The sequence below is a fragment of the Lynx canadensis genome, chromosome D4 (genome assembly GCF_007474595.2).
Source record: "Lynx canadensis isolate LIC74 chromosome D4, mLynCan4.pri.v2, whole genome shotgun sequence".
Taxonomy (NCBI): Eukaryota; Metazoa; Chordata; class Mammalia; order Carnivora; family Felidae; genus Lynx; species Lynx canadensis.
The window spans coordinates 87,981,397-88,003,757 of NC_044315.2; the positions used below are offsets into that span (position 1 = coordinate 87,981,397).

General features: G+C 57.5%; 1 protein-coding gene across 7 annotated transcripts in view; it reads left to right on the forward strand.

Moving 5' to 3' along the window:
* The window catches only part of USP20 (ubiquitin specific peptidase 20), a 43,703-nt gene that overhangs the window by 17,325 nt on the left and 4,017 nt on the right, over positions 1-22,361 (forward strand). For all 7 annotated transcript variants that reach the window (XM_030292609.1, XM_030292613.1, XM_030292611.1 and 4 more), the window contains 19 exons: positions 1,027-1,080; positions 2,460-2,522; positions 2,866-2,997; positions 4,046-4,142; positions 4,617-4,686; positions 6,538-6,651; positions 7,663-7,741; positions 10,204-10,651; positions 11,014-11,154; positions 11,421-11,536; positions 11,791-11,957; positions 12,571-12,665; positions 18,875-18,908; positions 19,101-19,146; positions 19,917-20,097; positions 20,175-20,301; positions 20,729-20,898; positions 20,980-21,061; positions 21,997-22,105. In XM_030292609.1, coding sequence (XP_030148469.1) covers positions 1,027-1,080; positions 2,460-2,522; positions 2,866-2,997; positions 4,046-4,142; positions 4,617-4,686; positions 6,538-6,651; positions 7,663-7,741; positions 10,204-10,651; positions 11,014-11,154; positions 11,421-11,536; positions 11,791-11,957; positions 12,571-12,665; positions 18,875-18,908; positions 19,101-19,146; positions 19,917-20,097; positions 20,175-20,301; positions 20,729-20,898; positions 20,980-21,061; positions 21,997-22,105 — 2,325 coding nt within the window. The remainder of the gene's footprint in view (positions 1-1,026; positions 1,081-2,459; positions 2,523-2,865; positions 2,998-4,045; positions 4,143-4,616; positions 4,687-6,537; positions 6,652-7,662; positions 7,742-10,203; positions 10,652-11,013; positions 11,155-11,420; positions 11,537-11,790; positions 11,958-12,570; positions 12,666-18,874; positions 18,909-19,100; positions 19,147-19,916; positions 20,098-20,174; positions 20,302-20,728; positions 20,899-20,979; positions 21,062-21,996; positions 22,106-22,361) is intronic.

Consider the following 22,361-nt stretch of genomic DNA (forward strand, 5'->3'; position numbering starts at 1 on the left):
GTACGATGGCAGGGCAGCCCCTCCCTTCCCAATACATGGCTTTCATTTCTGAGTCCAAGGTGCTTGCCCCCGCTCCTGCCGTCCCATCTGTGTTCCAGTGGAAGGAGGAGGAGGAGCGGGGCGGGGGGATGCCCAGCCCGGAAATGGCACGCGTCACTTTCGCTGTCATCTCATTGACTAGAACCGAGCCCCAAGACCACAGTGGGGCCGAGAACCAGTCTGCAGCTGGCTGGCCGTGGGCTCGGCCCAAATCCGAGCATCCTGTTGCTAAAGCAGGAAAGGGGGACACTGGTAGACAGGAAGCAGGCTCTGTCACCAGAACGCCAGAAACCTGGGTGTTTTCTGTGTTCATCAAATGTATTGGTGTCCCTTGGGGCGCCTGGGTGGCCCAGTCGGTTAAGCATCCAACTCTTGTTTTCGGCTCAGGTCACGATTTCATGGTTCGTGAGTTCGAGCCCCGCGTTGGGTTCTGTGCTGACGGTGCAGAGCCTGCTTGGGATTCTTTCTCCCTCTCTCTCTGCCCCTCCCCGCTTGCAGTCACTCTCTGCCTCAAAAATATACTTTATAAATACAGAAATAAATGTCTTTAAAAAAAAAACGTATTGTCCCAATTTGTACTAGGCTCTGTGAAGTCACAGAGGTAGACAAAACAGACCGTCCCTCTTTCACGGAGCCCAGAGTCTAGGTGGGAAGAAAGGCTTACACAGTCATCAAAGGAAGAGTCGAGGGTGCAATAAAATGCATATTAACAGGTCTGTTTATTTAAGTTTCAAAGCATTTTACTAAAAATGTTTTTGTAGCACGTAGGGAAACAAAATACAAACAGTAAAGCGTAAAGTGCCCTGTGAGGAAGGACATTTAGATCGACAGGCTGGTGAAGGCCTTTCCGAGGCAGAAAAACCTTTCAGTGGAAAGCTATGGGGTACAGCCGTCGGCGTCCAGTGGGGTCTGTGTGTGATGCCTCTGGCTGGAGCGGCTCCCCGACCGCTCACACTTGGCTCTTTCCCTCCCCCTCCCCTTGCCCAGGGAGCCTGTCAGTCGTGTGGTGTTACTGGACCGAACCTGTGGGCCTGTCTCCAGGTAAAGTACCCTTGCCGCTGTTGGGGGCCTGGAGGTTGGTCTAGACTCTGGGCTGGGAATGCCCGCCTCTGGCGGGCACTGCTGGGATCGTTGGGCGGGGACACGGGGCATGGATGTCTCAGGTGCACGGCCTGAGCCAAGAGGGCGCCAGAGTCAGCAAGTCCCCCTGCTGGCCGCCTGCCTGCCTGGGCAGCCACCAGGAATGTTGAGAGAAAACAGCAGGTTGTGCAGGACTCCGGACCAAATGATCCCATCTGCACGAAAGGCAGAGGTCTGTATGTGCATGTGTATGTGAGACTTGATGGAGGCATCTTGGCTCTGAGCCCTGGCTCTTCTGCGTAGTGGCCTGTCCCTGGGCCAGCCTGGGCCTTGTCACCCCACCTGTAAAGGAGAGGTCACTGTCGCTGGGCAGCTGTCCCCACGTGGTGGGGCTGCGGTAGATTTGACAAGATGACCCCTGCGATGGGTTTAGCAAGGTGCACGGTCTGTGGACAGGATCCAGGAAAATCCAGTCGTGGTTCATTGTTATTGCTTCTTAAAGAGAGATGTATCACAGCGTGGCCACTTTCTATGAGGAGCAGGATTTGGGACGGTTTTCATTTTTTTCTCTGGAATTCTTACAGCATTTTCCACAATTTTCTACAAGTATATAGTTATTACACTTAAAACCACATTGAAAATGGCTACTACTAAAAATTTCTTTGAAAACAAATCCAAGTAGAAAAGAAGAAAAAAGGACACATGGGCCACCAGGGGACTCTTCCGGCCTCAGCCTTCAGGGCCCGTCACCCAGTTCTAAAGCAGATCGCAGAATACCGTCTGGGCCCTTGGGGGACAGCAAGAAACGTGTGGCATGGTCCTGTGTCCTGGGAGCCCCCCCGGCAGGAAGGGATGTGTCCTTTGTGACCGGAAGGCCCTCACAAGCCCGTGCGGTGCTGATCTCTTGTGGAGAAACAGGCTGGTCGTTGGGCTGCAGGCCTGCAGTGGAGGCACTTGCTGGGCCTGGTGGGTGGCTAGATTTGGGACAGGGAAGTGCAAGGCCAAAGGCAAGGCCATCAGAGACCTGCAGGCCCCCTGTGGGTCCCGAGTGGGTCTCGATTACTGGCCCATAAGGAAGTAGGGGAGAGGGTCTGGGCGCCACACAGCTTGGCCCATGCCTTGCTGGGCTCCTACCTGGGCTTCTTTGTAGGAGGCCAGTAGCCCAGGGCACCCTGTCCACCTTCCTCAGCGGGCAGGGGCGGCTTTTAGGGCAGCCGTCCTTTCCAGCTGGAGCTTCAGGTACATAAACACGTGTTCCTGTGGGGTAGCAGGGCCTCAGGCCTGGTCTTGGTGGCGGAGATGGTCCAACCCCCATCCTCTCACCTTCCCTCTCTCCCCAGGTCTCCTGCTCCTATGTTGGCTGCGGAGAATCCTTCGCTGACCATAGCACCATTCACGCTCAGGTGAGCGCCGTGGCCGGGAGTGTGGGCCCTGCGGGCAGACGGCCCAGAATTCAAACCCCGGCTCCAGCCGCCTCCCAGCTCCAGCTGCCCACTCTGGGCCTCGGTGGCTATGTCTGTAAAATAGGAACAGGCCTAGCAGGGTTGCTACAGAGACACCAGAGCTAATGCAGGTGCACGCATATCACAAACACACGTGATTGGTCAATGGCAGCCCGTGGCCTTCCTGGCTGGAGGGTGAGCCTGTTCTCTGCTTCCAGGCCTTTTACTGAGGCCGCTGGATGCAGCCTCGGGGCACCTGTTAGGCCAGTGTGTCCTCAGCCTCACTTTGGATCTTGCCCTCTAGGCAAAAAAGCACAACCTGACAGTGAACCTGACCACGTTCCGGGTGTGGTGTTACGCCTGTGAGAAGGAAGTGTTCCTGAAGCAGAGGCTGGCAGCACCCCTGGCGGGCCCCTCGCCCAAATTCTCGGAGCAGGTAAGGGGGTGCAGGGGCGTCAGCGCGGTCGGTAGTGACGTGTTGGGGGCAGGGCCTTGTGACCCAAGCGTCGGGGGAGCGGGGATTGGTGGGTCCCAGATGGCATCTGTGCCTGGCCTGTGTTCTCAAGTGCCAGCGAACCCTTGCTGAGCCCCGGCTGTGTGCCAAGGCCCACACGGGGTGGGGGTTGAGGACACAAAAGTCCTCCGGGAAGGGAGTTCGTTCCCAGGCCGTGGGCGGGCCGCGCGCAAGGGCAGGGCTTGACCGAGCCTGGGCCTGGGGCCGGTGCAGATGCTTCCGGGCCTGTGGTGAGCCCCCGGCACCCCCCAACCCTAAGACGAACCCTGCCCCCCAGGGAATGCCGAACGGTGACCTGCGGTTCGCTTCTCTGTGGAAAACACCAGAAACCCCCCTAGCGAGGCACTGAGCAGGGCACCGTGGGGCACCTAAAGGTGGTAGGCCGGGCAGACCCACGCACGGAGGGTCGCCTCGGGCTCCGGTCAGTACACAGGTCGCGGGGTTGGCCGGCTGGAGTTGGAGCTCGGGGAGGCCTGAGCGTGTCACCTCCGCGTTTACACAGCGACCATCACGTAGTAGGTGCTCAGTAAATGTTTACGGAACACGTTTGCAAGCGTGGCAGCTGTTTATGGTTATTCACAAAAAAAGGCTATACGACAGTGTGCATACGGTATCTTGTTTTGGGGCGTGTGTATATGAACGGTGAAAAACTTACGCAACCGCGTACAGACTTGACAGTGGTCGTCTGAGGCACGTTGGATTGTAGGTCGTGATTCGTTGTTTCTATTTTTTTGCAAATGTATTATAACTACGTTTTTATCAGCGTCAGTAAAATACAAGTTTCCCGGGGTTGGGGCTGCCAGAGCCATCTCTTTCCGGGGTGTCCTCAGCTCAGATGGGCCAATCCGGTGTGGGCTGGGGGCGGGGGCTGGGCGACTGGGCTTCCTTTCCCCCTGGGGAGCCTGTGGGCCTCTGCCCCCCACCCCGTCTTCCTCGCCTCCCCAGTTTCCTCACTCCGTCTCTCCCGCAGGACCCTCCGCTGCCCTTGCACCCTCTGAAAGCTGTCCCTATTGCCGTGGCCGACGAAGGAGAGTCCGAGTCAGAGGATGATGACCTGAAACCTCGAGGTAGCCGACCCCAGAGCTGGGGGAGCTGTCAGGCCGGGCCGGGGGCCTCCACGCAGGCTGGGGAGTTCTGTGGCACATTGGGCCGTGTGGGCGGGCAAGGGCGGTGTGACCAACGGGCCGTAGAGTGTGGTGGCTTCTTCCCTTGGGGTGCTGGCCATCCAGCCGAGTCCTCGTGGCCTGCCGGTCCTCATCCCCAGTCTCGGCATGTGACCCCGGGCAGGCCGGCCCCTCCACACCCGGCCTCCTTGCCTGCGCGACGCGGACAGTGGGCCGGGCTGGGTGGAGGGCAGAGCGGTCCGTCTGAAATGCTCGGGCGCCCACAGCTACCGTGAGCAGGAGGTACAGTAACCTAACCTGGCAGACTTCTGGGGCGGGACACCAGCCACCCACGTCCTCCTGTGGTTGGGTCCTGGCGACTCATCCGTGAGCGGTGGGACCCTCACCCTCCCTCCCCGCTGTGCATTGGCTCCCTAGGCCTCACGGGTATGAAGAACCTCGGCAACTCCTGCTACATGAACGCCGCCTTGCAGGCCCTGTCCAACTGGTAGGTTGTCACCTCGTCTGGGAGCCGGGAGGCCAGGACCTGTCCCCAGATGCCCCGGAAGTAGCGGCAGCAGCCCCCACGCTGTGCTGTGTATGTTGCCCACAGATGCATGTATTTAGACGTGTATCAGCCCCCCTTGGAGCACATGTGCCCTTTGACCCAGCAGCCCCCCTTCCGTCAGAAGTCCCGGGAAGGCCACCTGAGACGTGGCGCATGGTGCCTGTACCATGTTCGTGTTCTGTCGTTTGTAGGGAACGATCTGAAGGCCCGAATTTAAAGGCCAGCTTTAGGGAACCCTGGGGGGTTCTGTCGGTTAAGCGTCTAACCCTTGGTTTCGGCTCAGGTCATGATCTCACGGTTCGTGAGTTCGAGCCCCATGTCAGGCTCTGTGCTGACAGCTCAGAGCCTGCTTGGGATTCATTCTCTCTCTCTCTCTCTCTCTCTCTCTCTCTCTCTCTCTCTCTCTCTGCCCCTCCCTTGCTCATGCTCTCTCTCCCATTCTCAAAATAAATAAAAAACTTAAAAAAAGATAAAGGCCAACTTTGCAGTAAGTGTAGGACAGTATTTTCCTGAGTGGGAAGGGGTCAGACTATGGCAAGGGGGAGGAAGGAAGTTACAAGTTTTGTGCCGTGCAATCCCATTGGGGGAAAAAATTAGTCATTTCTACCTCGGGTAGGCTGTTAAGTCCGTGAGGCCAGGGCATTTCCTGCACCCGGTACACAGATGTGCCACCTGGTGGGGACTCGGTGCTCGTATGTGTGAAGGAGGGAGGGGGCGTCCGCAGGAAAGTCTGGAACATTATGCACCTAAATGTTCGGGGTAGCTGTCTTCACGTGGTAGGATTAAAGCCCTTTATTAGTGTTTGCTCATCCAGTCTTTCTACGATGAATACGTATTTCTTAAGTAATGAGATACGTTTTTAAAACGTGAGGGAAAAGGAAGATGCCTTCAGGTTCGGGAAGGTTCCACAGAACGGGCTGGTGGGAGCAGCAGATTCTGGGTCCTCTCTTGTTGGTGCAGCGACAGCCGCGCCCTGACCCCAGGGGCCCTGAAGCGGGAACCTCGGCAGCCCTGGGAGAGGGAAGGGGGCCGTTTCTGCGTCGGGGGCGTCCATAACAAAGCACGACAGTCAGGGGACTTTATTTTATTATTATTACTATTATTATTATTATTTTAATTTGTTTTTTATTTATTTTTGTGAGAGAGAGCGGGCTCACACAAGGGAGGGACAGACAGGGAGAGAGAGAGAATCCCAAGCAGGCTCCGAGCTGTCAGCACAGAGCCTGACGTGGGGCTCAAACTCACAAACCCTGAGATCATGACCTGAGTCGAAACCAAGAGCCTGATGTTTCACGGACTGAGCCACCCAGGCGCCCCTGGCAGAATACTTTAAACAGCAGAGATGTATTCTGTGTTTCTGGGGGCCAGAAGTCTGAGATCACGGTGCAGACAGGGATGGCTGCTTCCGAGGCCTCTCTCCTTGACTTCTAGATGGCCACCTTCTTCCTGTGTCATCTTCCCTCTGGGCATGTTTGTGTCCAAATCTCCTCCTTGTATGAGGACACCAGTCATATCGGACTAAGGCCCGCCCTGAGGACCTCATTTTAACCTAATTGCCTTGTTTCGGGGCCCTGTGTCCAAATGCGGTCGTATTCTGAAGCGTTCAACTCGTAAATTTGGGGAGACACGATTCAGTCATGACAGGTGGGATCCTTCTAGTCATCCGCCGGCATTTCTAGCTCCAGGGGCTACAGGATGCCCCCCGCGTGAGCTTTTCTTCTCTACCCAGCTCTTTCTAACCGATGCCACGCGCCCCTCCTTTTCTGACCCGGCTCCCTCCCCTGCCCCTAGCCCTCCGCTCACCCAGTTCTTCTTGGAGTGTGGAGGCCTGGTGCGCACAGACAAGAAGCCAGCCCTGTGCAAAAGTTACCAGAAGCTGGTCTCTGAGGTCTGGCACAGGAAACGGTGAGTGACTGGGCCCCTGACCCTGGGCAGGTGCATGGGGCTGGGGACTTTCCTCTCAGCCCTTCGACTGGGTACCACCTCTGCCTTCGGCTGTTTGCTGTGCACCTGCCACGCCTCACCCGTGTGACTCTCATGGCAGTGCTGTTTTATAAACTGGGGAACCTGAGGTTCAGAGAGATTTCCGTGTCCTGCTGAAGGTCACTCAGCTTGTCAAGGGCGGAGCTAGCGTTCGAACCTGGTGTTGCCCTGAGCCAGCGACCACTTCTGAGACGTGTGTGCTGAGGCCGAGACACTCACCATGACTCCTCCGAAGCCCCAGCCACCCCGTCCACGTGGGAGAGAGTCTCATAAGTGGTGGCTGGTGCCAACAGGGCAGGGGTTCAGCGCAGCGCGAAACAAATCTAAAGACCGGCAGTTTGGATTAGACCCGTTTCTCTGGGAAACTTGGGAATGATTTAAAAGGAGCGCGTAGAAATATACGAAGTGTAAGAGCAGATCATAAAACAGCGCGATGCAGTGTAATTCCGGTTCTGCCAGGAGCCAAGTTTGTTTCCTGGGTGTATCTATTTCCATGGAAAAATCTAGAAATCTCAACGGCAGTTATCTCTGGGTGGTGCTATTAGTGGTGATGTCTCCTTGTTGGGCTTCTCTAAAATTCTGGGTTTTTCAAAAATGGACATGGATTGCTTTTGAAATTAGAAAAACCACAGGAAGTATTTCAGAAAGAAACCAGTTTTCAGGTCGGCTTATTCTGGACTAACGGGAAATGATCCCGTCCCAGTCAGGAGTTCTTTGCCCGGCTGAGCCATGACTTGACATTTTCTTCCCTGACTGTGGGGAGGTGCGAGCCCGCAGGGACTCCTGGCCAAGTCAGCCGTTCCCAGAGTTACAGCAGACACCTCACTGAGTCCCATCCAGACACCCCAGCTGCCTGCCCTACCGACCCTCGAGGGACCGCATAGCCCTGAACGGGCCGGGCCACCTGCGCTAATGGGTCTGGTCTTCCTACAGCCCAAGCTACGTGGTTCCCACCAGCCTGTCTCACGGGATCAAGTTGGTCAACCCGATGTTCCGAGGCTATGCCCAGCAGGTAGGCCATCCGAGCTGTGCCGGGGACACCCAGGGCCGTTACCAGGCCTGGCTCTGAAGCCCAGACCGGCATGGAAAACACCAGCAGCGGCTCGGCGTTACGGGGTGGGTCCTCTCGCTGCCTGAGCCCTTGGTGTGTGTGAGGACACTGGAGCCCTCCAGGGCCTGCGGATGTTCTCCCCACTCGGCAGGTCAGGAGGCTGGAGGCTGGGTCTCAGCTGGGCGAGTCACTGGCTCAGGTCACACAGCTGGTGCGTGGCGGAGGGGAGATTTGACCTCAGGCAGGCTGACTGCAGACTCCGGGCGCCTCAGCCCTGCGTTCAGAACGTGCTTTTTCATTCTTTAGATCACAGGCAGCATTTCACTTCTGCTAAGCATTTCGTTACAAGTTTTTGTATGTCTAGAGAACCCTTTGGAAATTAGCGATCCTTCCCGTGGCGTGACCTCGGGGGACCAAGATGCAGTTGGATGCAGCCACCTGTATGCCCCAGCCCCAAGCCGAGCCGATCGTTCACATGTCCGGGTCCCTGCCCCAGACTGCCCGGCGGCCCGGGGTTTCACTGCTGGGCTTGCGGGGGGAGCTGGCCCTGTCTGGGTCACCATTCCTGCGGCCTGAATGCGGGGCCCGGGAACAGAGCCGCGGTCGGGCGGGGAATGCCTTCCGCCCTCTCCCTCGGCCCCCACCACCCCGCCTGCCATCCCTTCCCTGGCTGAGGGCTGCTGGGCTTCCTCTGCTCACACCCTCTGTTGGAGGATCGCCAGGCTCCTGACCGAAAAGCCCAGCGCTGCCTGAACACCACCCTTTTTGGAAAGCGATAACATCCTCCACGATCACAGCTCACCATCTACCATTTATTAAGTTGTCACTCCCTGCCATGCAAGTACAGCCCTGTTTTTCCTGACCAGAGCTCTCCTGAGTGAGCCCTGTCATCACCCCCAGGCTCTAGGTGAGGAGCTGAGGCTCAGGTCACACGGCACCTAGGGGCAGGGTGGGACTGAGGCCGAGCTGAGCCATTCCTCAGGCGCTCTGTGAAGAGAAGGGCTGCCCGGCTGCTGCCAGCACAGGCCAGAAACACCCCTTCCTCTGCTTCGTAGACACGGCACACGGATCATTTCTGAGTCCGAAACATGGATGCAGGCGTGGGCCTCTGTTAACAGCCAGAGGACGCTGTCCTGCTTCCACACACGGCTTGAGAGTTTAGCAACCCGAGCACAGTACTGTTGTTACAAGGAGAAGCCAGAAAGGAAAGGAGATGGCGAGTCAGAGGCCCGTTTCTTACAAGAACCTTTCCGCGCCCCTGATAACGGGACCCATGAATCCCCTCCACCCCCTAATGCAAGATAAGCTAGTGGTTACTTTCTTTGGTCTTCCAGTTTGACACTTTGCCCGAGGAAACCCTTCCAGAGCCCTCCCTTCCCTCTCCTGGAATGAGGCCCTGTCTCCGCATCTGTGACGTGAGGCTGAGGAGGCTTGGCTGGTTCTGGCTGCTGAGTGATCCAGCATCGTGTTGGTCAGGAGTTGGGCCGGGGGCACTGCTTCTGACACCAGGCACTGTGAGGGGCAGCGTGGCACCACGTGCCCCCGGCTGTTGGAGCCCAGCCTCCGCCACCACGTTCTGGCACCTTCTGTGCGTGCGCCACTGTGCGTGCGCCACTCTCGGCGCACCTTCTGTGCGTGCGCCTTCTGTGCGTGCGCCACTCCCGGCGGGGCTCGGTGGGCGGGTGCTGGAAGCCTCGCTGCCCAGGCTTCCTGGTCGGTTTGGCGATCTAGTCAGAGGGCAGAATAAAAGTGCCACTGCTGTGATTTGAGGCCCAAGAGGCCCGGAGAGACAGCTTAGATATATCGTCTCTGGGAAGGTGCGATCCTGCCTCCGGGGCCACGGCCACACTGGCGAGGCGAGGCGTGGGCATGGGAGCTGGCAGAAAGGCTGGGAGGGCAGGGGGAAACCAGAGGAAGGGTAGAGGATGCGGGCGGCCGGGCCTGCTGGCCGTCATCACCCCCACCCAAGTCGGCTGGGTCGTCACGTGCACACGCATCTTCTGTGTCACCTTCATCCTTCCTCAGTCTCCCTGCCCGCCCCAGGGGCCCCGCCTGCAGGCAGCAAGGTGACTTTCGGGGCCAAACGTGGCTCCTTCACCGTCCCACACTGAGGTAGAGGCCGGGCTACAGGTGCTTATGGGCACAAGCTGGGGAGTCCCACGGCCCCAGTGGGGACCTCAGCTCTGCCACTTGACAGCTGTGTGACTGGGGAGGGGTGGCTCGGCCTCTCTGGCCCTGGCGCTCCTGGTAGAGCGGGGGTTGGGACAGAACCGCCACGGAGGCCCCCGTGAGGGCCGCTCGACGCGTCTGCACGGGGTACCGCCGGGACCCACGAGAGGGGCCTGCTGGTGTCCTCGGCCGCAGGGGCGGCGGGGGTGCCTCCGCCCGGGGGACGGCCCCGTTGACGCGGCCGCTGCTTCCAGGACACCCAGGAGTTCCTGCGCTGCCTGATGGACCAGCTGCACGAGGAGCTCAAGGAGCCCGTGGTGGCGGCCGCGGCGGCACTGGCCGAGGCCCGGGACTCAGACTCGAGCGACACGGACGAGAAGCGCGAGGGTGACCGGAGCCCGTCCGAGGACGAGTTCCTGTCCTGTGACTCGAGCAGCGACCGGGGTGAGGGCGACGGGCAGGGCCGTGGCGGGGGCGGCTCGCAGGCCGAGGCGGAGCTGCTGACCCCCGACGAGGCGGGCCGCGCCATCTCCGAGAAGGAGCGCATGAAGGACCGCAAGTTCTCCTGGGGCCAGCAGCGCACCAGCTCGGAGCAAGTGGACGAGGACGCCGACGTGGACACGGCCATGGCCGCCCTCGACGACCAGCCCGCAGAGGCCCGGCCGCCGTCGCCGCGGTCCCCCAGCCCCTGCCGGACCCCAGGTGCCAGACAGCCGCTCGGGGCCCCCGGCCCGCTCTGCCCGGCACCTCCCTGTGCCGGGCGCCGACGCGCACCGGCCCGCTGGCCTCTCCCACCCCCTGGGGTCCCACCACCAGAGCCTCGGGTCAGGGGTCGGCCACGTGGCAGGTGCGGACCCGCTCAGCCGGCCCCGCCCCTCGGCTGGAGACTGGAGCGAGGACAGGCATTCTGTGGGTTTGGTGGCGGCCGGGGTGGGCACGGGCCAGAGGAGGCGTGGCTGGCTCCCGCCTCGGTCCCTAGGAGGTGCTGGCGGGTCCTCTTCCTGACCCGGCCCCGCAGCCTGCGTGGCTGCCTCGGCCCAGCACGGCCCCCTCTCTGCCCCCAGAGCCGGACAACGAGGCCCACATGCGCAGCGCCTCCCGCCCCTGCAGCCCCGTGCGCCACCACGAGGGCCACACCAAGCTGGCCAGCAGCCCTCCTCGGGCGAGCCCCGTGAGGATGGGGCCGTCGTACGTGCTCAAGAAAGGTTGGCGGGGTCGGGCGGTCAGGGTGGGTCGGCAGGGCGGCCGCGCGCGCAGCTCGGGGCCGGGAGCGCAGGCCTCCTAATGCCACCGGGTGCGAGCGGGGCGCCCCGTCTCACTGACCGTGACCGAGGCGCTGGGAGGTGAACCGTGAGCCCCAGCACGTGACGCACGTAGGACCCCCCCAGGTCCCGGCCAGGCCAGCCCCAGCACCGCCCCTTGCCCCAGACAGGCCGGAGGGGCTGGGCCTAGTGCCGTGCTGTGCCCCCAGCCCAGGTACTGAGTGCCGGCAGCCGGAGGCGGAAGGAGCAGCACTACCGCAGCGTGATCTCCGACATCTTCGACGGATCCGTCCTCAGCCTCGTGCAGTGTCTCACCTGTGACCGTGTGAGTGCCCTGGGGTGGGACGAGTGACGCGCCGGCCTTCAGTGCCCCGGTGCTCCTCCCCCAGGTTGGGGGCTCCGCCCGGTGCCCCCTGCCTTTCTGTAGGGGAGGGCCCCGGTCGCCAGACTAGGGGGCAGACCCTCCGCCCTATACCTGCCATCTGGTGGTGACTGGGGTTTGGGGTACAGATTCTGCTTGTTCTGGGCAGGACGGGGGCCCTAGAAGGTGGAAACCCAAGCTGACCTTCGACCCCACAGGTGTCCACCACGGTAGAGACGTTCCAGGACCTGTCGCTGCCCATTCCTGGCAAGGAGGACCTGGCCAAGCTGCACATCTACCAGAACGTGCCAGCCAAGCCGGGCGCCTGCGGGGACAGCTACGCCGCCCAGGGCTGGCTCGCCTTCATCGTGGAGTATATCCGGAGGTACCCCAGCCTTCCCGCCTGCTGGAGACACGACACTGCCCTGGCCCTGGAAGGCGGCAGGCCGTACACGGCAAAGTTCAGGCAGCTACAGGGCCAAGGGCAGAGTCCCGAAGGGCCCTTGAAGCTGGAGGATGTGCAGGTGTTGGCTGAGTGGGGTGGGGGCTTCCTCAGCCACGAGGGAATGGCCTGGGTTGGGTGGGCCCATGGATCTGAAGGCGGGTAATGACAGGGGAGTCACCAGGTGACAGCGAGAAAGGAGGGCGGCAGCTGGAGAGCGGGCCTGACCCTGCAGGGAGAGCGGTGGGCAGCTTTCCGGAGCCCCTGCCGTGTGCCGCAAAGCCCGCTTTATACCCGCCTGATGTCAGGAGCCTGTCTCTGCCCAGAGGACAGGCCAGTGGGATCAGGGCCCCTTCACACGTGAAAAGACAAAGCTCAGGGAGAAGTGATGTCATTCTCCCAAGGACCCTGGGTTGCCGGCTGGTGCTCGCAAGCGTTGGGGCCTCTACCCGTTCCACCCACCGGGCCAAGGTGCCTCCCGGGGCCCAAAGCCGCCAGGTCTCAGTCTTGCCCAGGCCCTGGTTGCACCCCCGCCACCCCTTTTCTGTCTCCGTAGGTTTGTGGTATCCTGTACCCCCAGCTGGTTTTGGGGGCCGGTCGTCACCCTGGAAGACTGCCTTGCTGCCTTCTTCGCTGCTGATGAGCTGAAGGGTGAGTGGACCGGGCTGGCTGGGTCAGCATACGGCTGGTTTCTGGAACTCACTGTCAGTTATCGCCCCCCTCCCCGCCCCCCCCACCTGCCAGGCTGGGCCCGGGACTGCGTGTTCTCCCAGCCCTACCACCTGGTGGCCCTTAGGGCTTCACCTGGTTTTCTTTTGTTTAACAGTTTGGTGCACAAAAATGATATTGTGCTTTTAGTCTTGCGTTTCCTCGGTTATCGATGAGCTTGGACAGTTTCTATAAGCATATTGACTGTTGGTATTTCATATTTTACAATGTCCTCTTCCTGACTTTTCCCATTTTTCTGTTGAGTGCTTAGCATCTTACCTTTGGGAAAGCTCTTTTTCTTAAAAACAAACAAACAAACACAACCCCCCCCCCCCACAAGACTTAGTTGTGGTAAAATACACATTACATAAAATTTACCATCTTAGCCATTTTTTTAATTGTATTAAAATTTTTTGAGTTCATTTATTTATTTTTGAGAGAGAGACAGAGAGAGAGAGAGAGAGAGAGAGAGCATGAGCTGGGGAGGGACAAAGAGAGACAGAGACACAGAATCTGAAGCAGGCTGCAGGCTCTGAGCTGTCGGCACAGAGCCCGACACGGGGCTCGAACCCACGAGCCGCGAGAACATGACATGAGCCCAAGTCAGTCGCTTCACCGATCCAGGCGCCCCCTGCCCACCTTAACCATTTTTAAGTGTACTGTTCAGTAGCGTTCCCTGTATTCATATTATCATGCAATCAATCTCTAGAACCTTCTCATCCTGCAAGGCGGAAACTCTACCCCTTAAACGGCAACTCTCTCTTCTCCCGTCCCACAGCCCTGGCGCTGATCATTCTACCTTCTGTCTCCATCATCTAAGTCCGATCATATGGTATTTGTCTTCCTGTGACGGGCTCCTCATCCGTGTCATGGCAGGTGGCAGAACCCCCCCCCCCCTTTCTGGAGGTGAATAGTACTCTTGATAGACGATGTCTTACTTCCCTGTTCCTCTCGCGGTGGACACGTGGGCTTCACTTCTGCCCTTGGCTGTCGTGAACAATGCTGCAGTAAACCTGGATGCGTACCTGGTCCCTTCTAGACCGATTTCATTTCCTTTGGATAAATACCCAGACGTGGGATTGCTGGATCATAGGGTCCTATTTAACTTTTTGAGGAACCTCCACACTGTTTTCCGCGATGGCCGCGCCAATTTCTGTTCCCACTGGCGGTGCGCGCGAAGGATCCCCCTTCCCCACGTCCTTGCCGACACTTTGTATCTCATTTTGCAAAATCTCCTCTTGAGGAGAGCTCTTCTGACAGGTGTGAGGTGACACCTCATCGCGGGGTCGATTCGCGCTTCCCTGGGGATGAGTGATGTTGAGCAGCTTTTCGTGTACCTGCTGGCCACCTGTTTTTCGTCTTTGGAGAAATGTCTGTTCAGGTCCTCTGCCAGCTTTTAAACAGATTATCTGGGTTTTGATTTTGTTTTGTTTTGTTTTCTCCTATTTGTATGAATTCCTTACGTGCTTTGGATATTAACCCCTTATCCGATACATGTTTTCTCCCGTTCTGTAGGTTGCTTCTTTACTTCGCAAATTGTTTCTTGTGTTGCGAGAGCTTTTGAGTTTGATATCGGCCCGCTTGTTTATTTTTGCTTTTGTGGCTTGTGCTTTTGGTGTCCTATCCAAGAAGTCATTGCCAAGGGCAGCGTCCGGGAGCGTTTCCCCTATGTTTTCTTCTAGGAGTTTTGTGGTTTCAGGTCTTTTTTTTTTTTTTTTTTAATGTTTATTTATTTTTGAGACAGAGAGACAGAGCATGAGTGGGGGAGGGGCAGAGAGGGGGGGGGACACAGAATCCAAAGCAGGCTCCAGGCTCCGAGCCGTCAGCACAGAGCCTGACGCGGGGCTCGAACTCACGGACCACGAGATCGTGACCCGAGCCGAAGTCGGACGCTCAACTGACTGACACCCAGGCATCCCTTCAGATCTTGTATTTCAGTCTTTAATCCATTTTAGGATAATTTCTGTGAGCGGTATGAGATACGGGTCCAGTTTCATTCTTCTGTCACAGGGGTGAATACCCAGTTTCCTCAGCACCATTTACTGAAATGACTGCCTTTCCCCCGTCAAGTATTCTTGGCTCCCTTCTCAGACAGCAGTTGCCCGTATATGCATGGGTTTATTTCTGGGTCCTGAATTCTGTTCATTGGCCTGTGTGTGTTTTTATGCCAGTGCCATACTGTTCTGACCACCGTACCTTCGTAGTGTAGTTTGAAATTGGGACTCGGGACGCCTCCACCGTTGTTCTTGCTCAAGATTGTTATGGCCGTTTGGGATTTTTTTTATAATTCTATGTGAATTTTAGGATTTTTTTGTTTCTATTTCTGTGAAAAAGGTCACTGGGATTGTGACAGGGATTGCATCGAATCTATAGATGGCTTTGGGTAGGGTGGACATTTTGACAATATCTAGTATTCTGATCCGTGAATTTGTTCATTTATTCTCATGTATTGGGTCACCGTGTGGGAACTACTCAGTCTCCTGTCACTCTTACTACCTTCCCGATGCCAGATGCGTGGTGCTGTTCCCCTACCAAGCAGTTATGTGACACCAGCTGGGTACTGAGAATTCGCCTCGATTCTGACACTGGAGACAGCATCACATCCCACAGGTTAAGGGTTCAGTCCTACAAGACTTCCCCTCCCCAACTTCAGAAGTCAGTCATGGGTCCTGGTTGTCACTTGTGTTTCTGACTGGCTGTAGCTCGAAGGTTCCAACCCTTTCTCCTTGGGTTTGATTAATTTGCTAGAGCCATTACTTGCTGGATTACTGGTTTATCGTGAAAGGATGTAGCTCAGGGGCACCCTGGTGGCTCAGTCAGCTAAGCGTCCGACTTCGGCTCAGGTCATGATCTCACAGTTCGGAGTTCGAGCCCCGCGTCGCGCTCTGTGCTGACAGCTCGGAGCCTGGAGCCTGCTTGGGATTCTGTGTCTCCCTCTCTCTCTCTGCCCCTCCCCCACTCGCACTCTGTCTCTCTCTCTCTCTCAAAAATAAATAAATGTTAAAAAAACATATTTAACTCAGGAACAGCCAGACGGCAGAGCTGCACAGGGCAGGGTATGTGGGAAGGGGCAGAACTTCCTTGACCTCTGAGCTCACTACTTTCCCTCGTCTCCACACGTCCACCAACTAGGAAGGTGGCCAAACGCCATGCCATTGGGATTTTTATGGAGGCTTCCTCACGTAGGCATGATCGGTTATAAACTCCCATTTCCAGCCCCTCCCTCTGTAGGACACAGGTGGGGCTGAAAATTCCAAACTTTTTTTTTTTAATTTTTTAACGTTTATTTATTTTTGAGAGACAGAGAGAGACAGAGCATCTGGAGGGGAGGGGCAAAGAGAGAGGGGAGGGGCAAAAATGGGAGGGACAAAGAGAGAGGGAGACACAGAATCCGAAGCAGGCTCCAGGCTCCGAGCTGTCAGCACAGAGCCCAGTGCAGGGCTTGAACCCACAGACTGTGAGATCGTGACCCGAGCCGAAGTCGGACGCTCAACTGACTGAGCCGCCCAGGCGCCCCTGAAAATTCCAAACTTCTAATCATGGCTCTGTCTTTCTGGCGATCAGCCCCAATCCCAGAGCCATCCAGAGTCACCTTGTTAGGACAAAAGTCACCGCCATCACCTAGGAAATTCCAAGGGACCTTTAGGAGCCTGCCAGGAAGTGGGGTCAAAGGGTCAAAGACCAAATATCAGAACAGATGATGCTTCTAGTGCTCTTACCACTTAGGAAAGTAGAAGGACCTTAGGGAGTGTGAGCCAGGAACCTGGGGCTGAGACCAACAGCTGTATTTTCCACGGTCTCACGGCCATCTTTGTCCGTGTCTCTCATCGATGACATGTGGTTTCTGCGTACAGATCTTTCACCTCCCTGGTTAAACGTATTCCTGTGTGCTTATCATCCTTGACCCGATTATAAATGGGTTTGTTTTCTTGGTTTCTCATTCAGATATTTCACTGCCAGTGCACAGGAATGCCGCTGGTTTTTATATGTTGAGTTTGTGCTCTGCATCTTTACTGAATTCGTCTGTCAGCGCTAACAGTTTTTTGGGGGGAGTCTTTAGGGTTCCTATGTGTAGGATCGCATCATCCGCATACAGACAGCCTGAGCTCCTTACCTCCTCTTCTCCTTTTTGGACGTCTTTTATTTCTTTTTCTTGCCTAATTGCTCTGGCTAGGACTTCTAGTACTGGCTAGAATAGGCCTGGTGAGAGTGAGCGCCTTTGTTTTGGTCCTGATTTTGAAGGAAAAGCTGCTAGCTTTTCACCATTGAGGATGACATTGGCCATGGGCCTGTCTTAGGTGGCCTCCGGTATGTTGAGGTGTGTTCCCTCTACACAACCTACTGAGACCTTTTATCGTGAAAGGGTGTTGAAATTCATCAAATGCTTTTCCTCTCTGGGTTGAGAGGATCATATGATTTTACCCTTTATCCTATGAACGTAGAGTATCCTGTGTATTGATTTGTGTGTGATAAACCATACTTGCCTCCCAGGGTTAAATTCCCTTTGATCATGGTGTGTGAGCCTTTTAATATGATGCTGAATTCGGTTTGCTAGAATTTTTTTTGACGATTTCCCCGTCAACATTCATCAGGGATATTGGCCCATCGTTTTCTTTTCCTTTAGTGTCCTTATCTAACTTTGGTATCAGGGTGCTGCTGGCCTCATAAAATGAGTCTGAGAGTGCTCCCTCCTCAGCTTTTTGGAAGTGTTTGAAAAGGATTGGTGTTAATTCTTTTTTTTAAATGTTTGGTAGAATTCACCGGCAAACCATCTGGTCCTGGACTTTTGTTGGTTGGGAAGTTTTTACTTTTTACTACTATTACAAGGTGGAAAGAATACTGCTCTAATCTCCTTATTACTGGTCTGTTCAGATTTTCTCTTTCTTCATGATTCAGTCTTGGTTGTATATCTCTAGAAATTTGTGCATTTCTTCTGGGTTATCCAATTTGGGGTACAGCGAATTGGACACAGTGCCTCTTATGATCCTTTGTGTTTCTGTGGTGTCAGTTGTAAGAGCCCCCCTCCATTTACAATTTACTTGCATCCTCTCTCTCTCTGCTTTTGCTAATCTAGCTAAAAGCATTTTCAATTTTATCTTTTCTGAAAACCGACTCTTAGTTTCACTGATCTTTTTTTTTCTATTGTTTTTTTCTCATCTCTGTTTATTTACGCTCTAATCTCTGTCGTTTCCTCCCTTCTGCCAAGTTTGGCCTTAGTTTATTTTTCATTTTCTCTTTCATCGAAAAAGGTTGTTTGAGATCTGTTTGCTTTCTTAATGTTGCCACTTATTGCTATGAAATTCCCTCTTAGACCTGCTTTTCCTGCATCCCATATGTGGTGGTATGTTATATTTTCATTTTCATTTGTCTTGAGATGCTTCCTGAGTTCCTTTTGAGTTTTTCTCTGACCCGTCAGTTGTTGAAGAGTGTGTTGTTTAATGTCCACTTGTTTGTGAATTTTCTAGTTTTCTTCCCGTTAATGGTTTCTCGTTTCATACCGCTGTGTTTGGAAAAGATCTAGATACTATATCTGTCTTCCCAGATTTGTTCCAAGTTTGCTCTGTGGCCCAACAAAGGATCTGTCCTGGAGAATGTGCCGTGCACACTTGAGAACGTGTATTCTGGTGCTGTTGGGTAGAATGTTCTGTCTGTGTCTGTGAGGTCCACTTGGTCTGTAGTCCTTCAGGTCTCGTTCCCTTATTAATTTTCTGCCTGGATGATCTGCCCAGCGTTGAAAGTGGGGTGTTAAAGTCCCAACTGTTACCGTATTGCTGACTCTTTCTGCCTTTAGTTGTGTTAATATTCGCTTCCCATATTTAGGTCCTGTGGGGTTGGATGCGTATGTTTACAATAGTTACCTCTTCTTTTTGAATTACCCCTTTATCACCACATGGTGACCCTCTTCGTCTCTCCTGACAGATTTGGACCGAAAGTCCGTGTTATCTGATACCAATATGGCCACCTCTGCTCTCTTGGTTTCCATTTGCAGGGAATGTCTCCTTCCATCCCTCTCTCCCAGCCTGTGTGCCCTTAACACTGAAGTGAGTCTCTTGCAGGCAGCCTATCGGGTTGTGTGTCGTCAGCATAAATGATCATGTCCACTTCTGCCATTTCCTGTCCCCGCTAACCGTTGTCTGCATTTACTGCTCTAGGCGACAACATGTACAGCTGTGAACGGTGTAAAAAGTAAGTGTGTGTGTGTCCCGGGGCCTCTCCCCAGCTTCCCATTCCGACCCCTCCGTCCGTCTGTGTCCCGCGTACTTCCCCTGCTCGCCCGGGGAGTTTGACCCTGACCTCACAGACGTGCCCCTGTTGGGAGGGTGCCGCTCTACCCCCACACCCGGACACTCACCGCTTCTCGCCCGTTGTCCCTGCCAGGCTGCGGAACGGGGTGAAATACTGTAAGGTCCTGCAGCTGCCCGAGGTGAGTGGAGCAGCCCCCCCGCCCCCGCCACTGCCTGTCACTGAGCATCCTTCCTCCCCCAAGAAGCCCGGGGCTGGGGAGAGTTGACCGCTTCAGGGGGGAGTCCACTGCTTTGGCTGAGAGGCCTGCTGGGAGGGGTCTGGACAGCGACGTGGGCCCTCCCTCAGCTCCTCCCGCACTGTGCCAGTCCCAGTGGGACTGGGGCGGGCGTGGGGCGGAGGGTGCCACCCCGGGGAAGGTGGGTGTGCGGGGAGGCCTCTCTGGGGGAGTCGGTCTGAGTGGGCCCTGAGCGCGGGGGCTGTCTGGGCCTCGTGGGGGTGAGGGGGGAAGGAGCCGGTGGGCAAAGCTCCGAGGCAGGAACGGGCTCACTGAAACCCGGAGCAGAGAGGAGCGGTGCCCGAGAGGCGGGAGCTCGGGGCCGTGCCGAGCAGGTTTGGGACGCCCGTCTCGGCAGCCGGTGCCGTCGGCGTGGCCCTGCCGTCACCCGTGCCTCTGCTCGTGCCTTGCGGCGAGTCAGCTCGGCTCCCACGCGGGGCTCTTCCCTTTTTCAGGCGGCTCAGTGGGTGTGACCCATCCACCCGCCTGGGCCTCTGGAAGGCTCCAGCTGCTAGGTTCCTTGTTTTCACCTGAATGGCAAGACCCCAGTGGACCGAACAGCGGGCTGGCGGGTGTCCCAGAGCCTAGCCTCGAGACCCCGCCTGGTTACCGGGGCTCGCAGGGCCCCAGCCAGCCCCGTCTGGAGGGACCGACACCTGCCCCGGTCCCCGCAGATCCTGTGCATCCACCTGAAGCGCTTTCGGCACGAGGTCATGTATTCGTTCAAAATCAGCAGCCATGTCTCCTTCCCCCTCGAGGGACTTGACTTGCGTCCATTCCTTGCCAAGGAGTGCACGTCGCAGATCGCCACCTACGACCTCCTCTCTGTCATCTGCCACCACGGCACAGCAGGCAGTGAGTCCGGCCACCCCTGCGCCTCCCCGTCCCCGTCCCCTAGGCCACCCGTGACCCGCCCACCCCTCCCGCCGCAGGTGGCCACTACATCGCCTACTGCCAGAACGTCATCAACGGGCAATGGTACGAGTTCGATGACCAGTATGTCACTGAGGTCCACGAGACGGTGGTGCAGAACGCCGAGGCCTACGTCCTCTTCTACAGGTGGGGGCCCTGGGTGGGCCGTCGGGGTAGAGCTGGTGACCTGCGGGCCTGGGCGTCCCGCCCCTGGCCCCTGGGGCTTCCGTCAGGGTGGGTGGGGCCTGGAAGGGCTCTAGACTCGGGCAGCGAGGGTTTCAGTTTGGAAGAAGGAGCCCTGTGGCCACCGCGGGAAAGTGGGAAGCCCAAGAAGTTGAGTTTGGGTCTTCCGTGGTGGTCCCGTGGGAGGGGACGGTGGCCGGGACTCTGGCAGGGGTGGGGCTCAGGCAGGGGGAGTGGCGGTAGGTGGCCCCGAGCACACCCCTGCCAGCTGTGGCTGGTGCCCCTGCATGGAGTGAGCCCAGGCACAGCTGCGCGCAATTCTCCTGCCCCAACCCCCTCCCACCTCTGCCCTACCCCCACCCCACCCACCCTCGCCTCACCCCTGCCCCAGGAAGAGCAGCGAGGAGGCTGTGCGGGAGCGGCAGCAGGTGGTATCCCTGGCCGCCATGCGGGAGCCCAGCCTGCTGCGGTTCTACGTGTCCCGGGAGTGGCTTAACAAGTTCAACACCTTCGCGGAGCCGGGGCCCATCACCAACCACACCTTCCTCTGCTCCCACGGAGGTGAGGGCGCCTTCTCTGCGGCGGGGGCGCGGGGCGGGCGGCCAAGCCCCCAGCTCCCCGTCCCTCTGCCTTCCTCCCCAGGCATCCCGCCCAACAAATACCACTACATCGACGACCTGGTGGTGATCCTGCCCCAGAACGTCTGGGAGCACCTCTACAACAGGTAGGCGCCGTGCCTGCCTCTTCTGGGCGGGCAGCCTGCCCCCGTCCGGGCCCGGCGCTCGGCGGGGCAGGGAAGGAGCTCCGGGAACGGACGCCACCGTGGGCCCCACGCCGCCCTCCACTCCGGGCAGAGCCGCACAGAAGCGGCTGCAGGGGCTTCCCCGGCACACGAACTGCAGGGAAAAAGACACCGGTGGGCATCCAGCTGGATCCTTCTGGTCAGGAGGGACAAAACCGGCTCAAGCAAAAGCAAGCATGTTGGTCCCTGTCACAGATAGTCCTGGGAGCGCCGGCTTGGGGCAGGCCCGGCTCGGGCGGCCTTCAGGCCCAGGTGGCTCTGCGGACCAGGTGGGCAGGACATGCCATACCCAGCACGTGCTCAGACGGGTCGGGACAGGCTTTGCCCCGGCCGCTGGCAGGTCAGGCGCGGACTCTGCCCGGTTGCAGGAGGGCAGCCCCACAGGGAGATGTGTCCCCATATCCCGTGGAGCTCCACCCTCCTGCCCGCAGAGGGACAACCTTCTGTGTCCCTTTGACATCGTCCCCGGGGTCCTGCCGGGTGGGCTCTTGGCCACAAGGGCTCCCGCCCAGCAGCCAAGAGAGGAAGCGAGAACGTTAATCCCTCCAGCCATTAAACATCTGTTTGTGACACACCTGTGCCAGGGCAGGCCCTGTGTCGGGTGCCGTGGGCGTGCTGGCACACGGGTGCCCTTGCCAGACTGGTAAGGAAGACAGAAAAGCGAACGGGCTGTGCACAGGGCACCCAGGGTTGCAGCGTTGGGGAGCCTCCCCAGAGGAGCAGAAACCCACCACGTGGAGGGCGGTCATGGCTCTCTGGCAAGTTCTGCTGCCTCCCCTACTGGAACCCGCCCCTCAGGGCTCGCGCTCTCTCTCTCCCTCTCCGCTCCCCCCTCCTGGCCCTCCCTCCCGGTGCAGGTTTGGGGGCGGCCCTGCCGTGAACCATCTGTACGTGTGCTCCATCTGCCAGGTGGAGATAGAGGCACTGGCCAAGCGCAGGCGGATTGAGATCGACACCTTCATTAAGGTGCGTGCGGGTGGGGGTGGGGCGCCTCTAGCTTCCGCTGGGGCCACGCGGGGATTTGGGGACTGAAGAGCCGCGTGCAGCCAGGCTCTATCTGGAAGACACGTTCTGTGGGGAGAACAGAGTGGCCAGAGGCCTGGCCAGACATTTAAGATTTTACCAGCAGGAGGGCGGGGTTCAGGAGGCTCAGGTCCATCTGCCGGGTGTGCTGGTAAGCCACGGGCACTGTGGCTTGGGGCTGGATGGTTCTTTGTCGTGG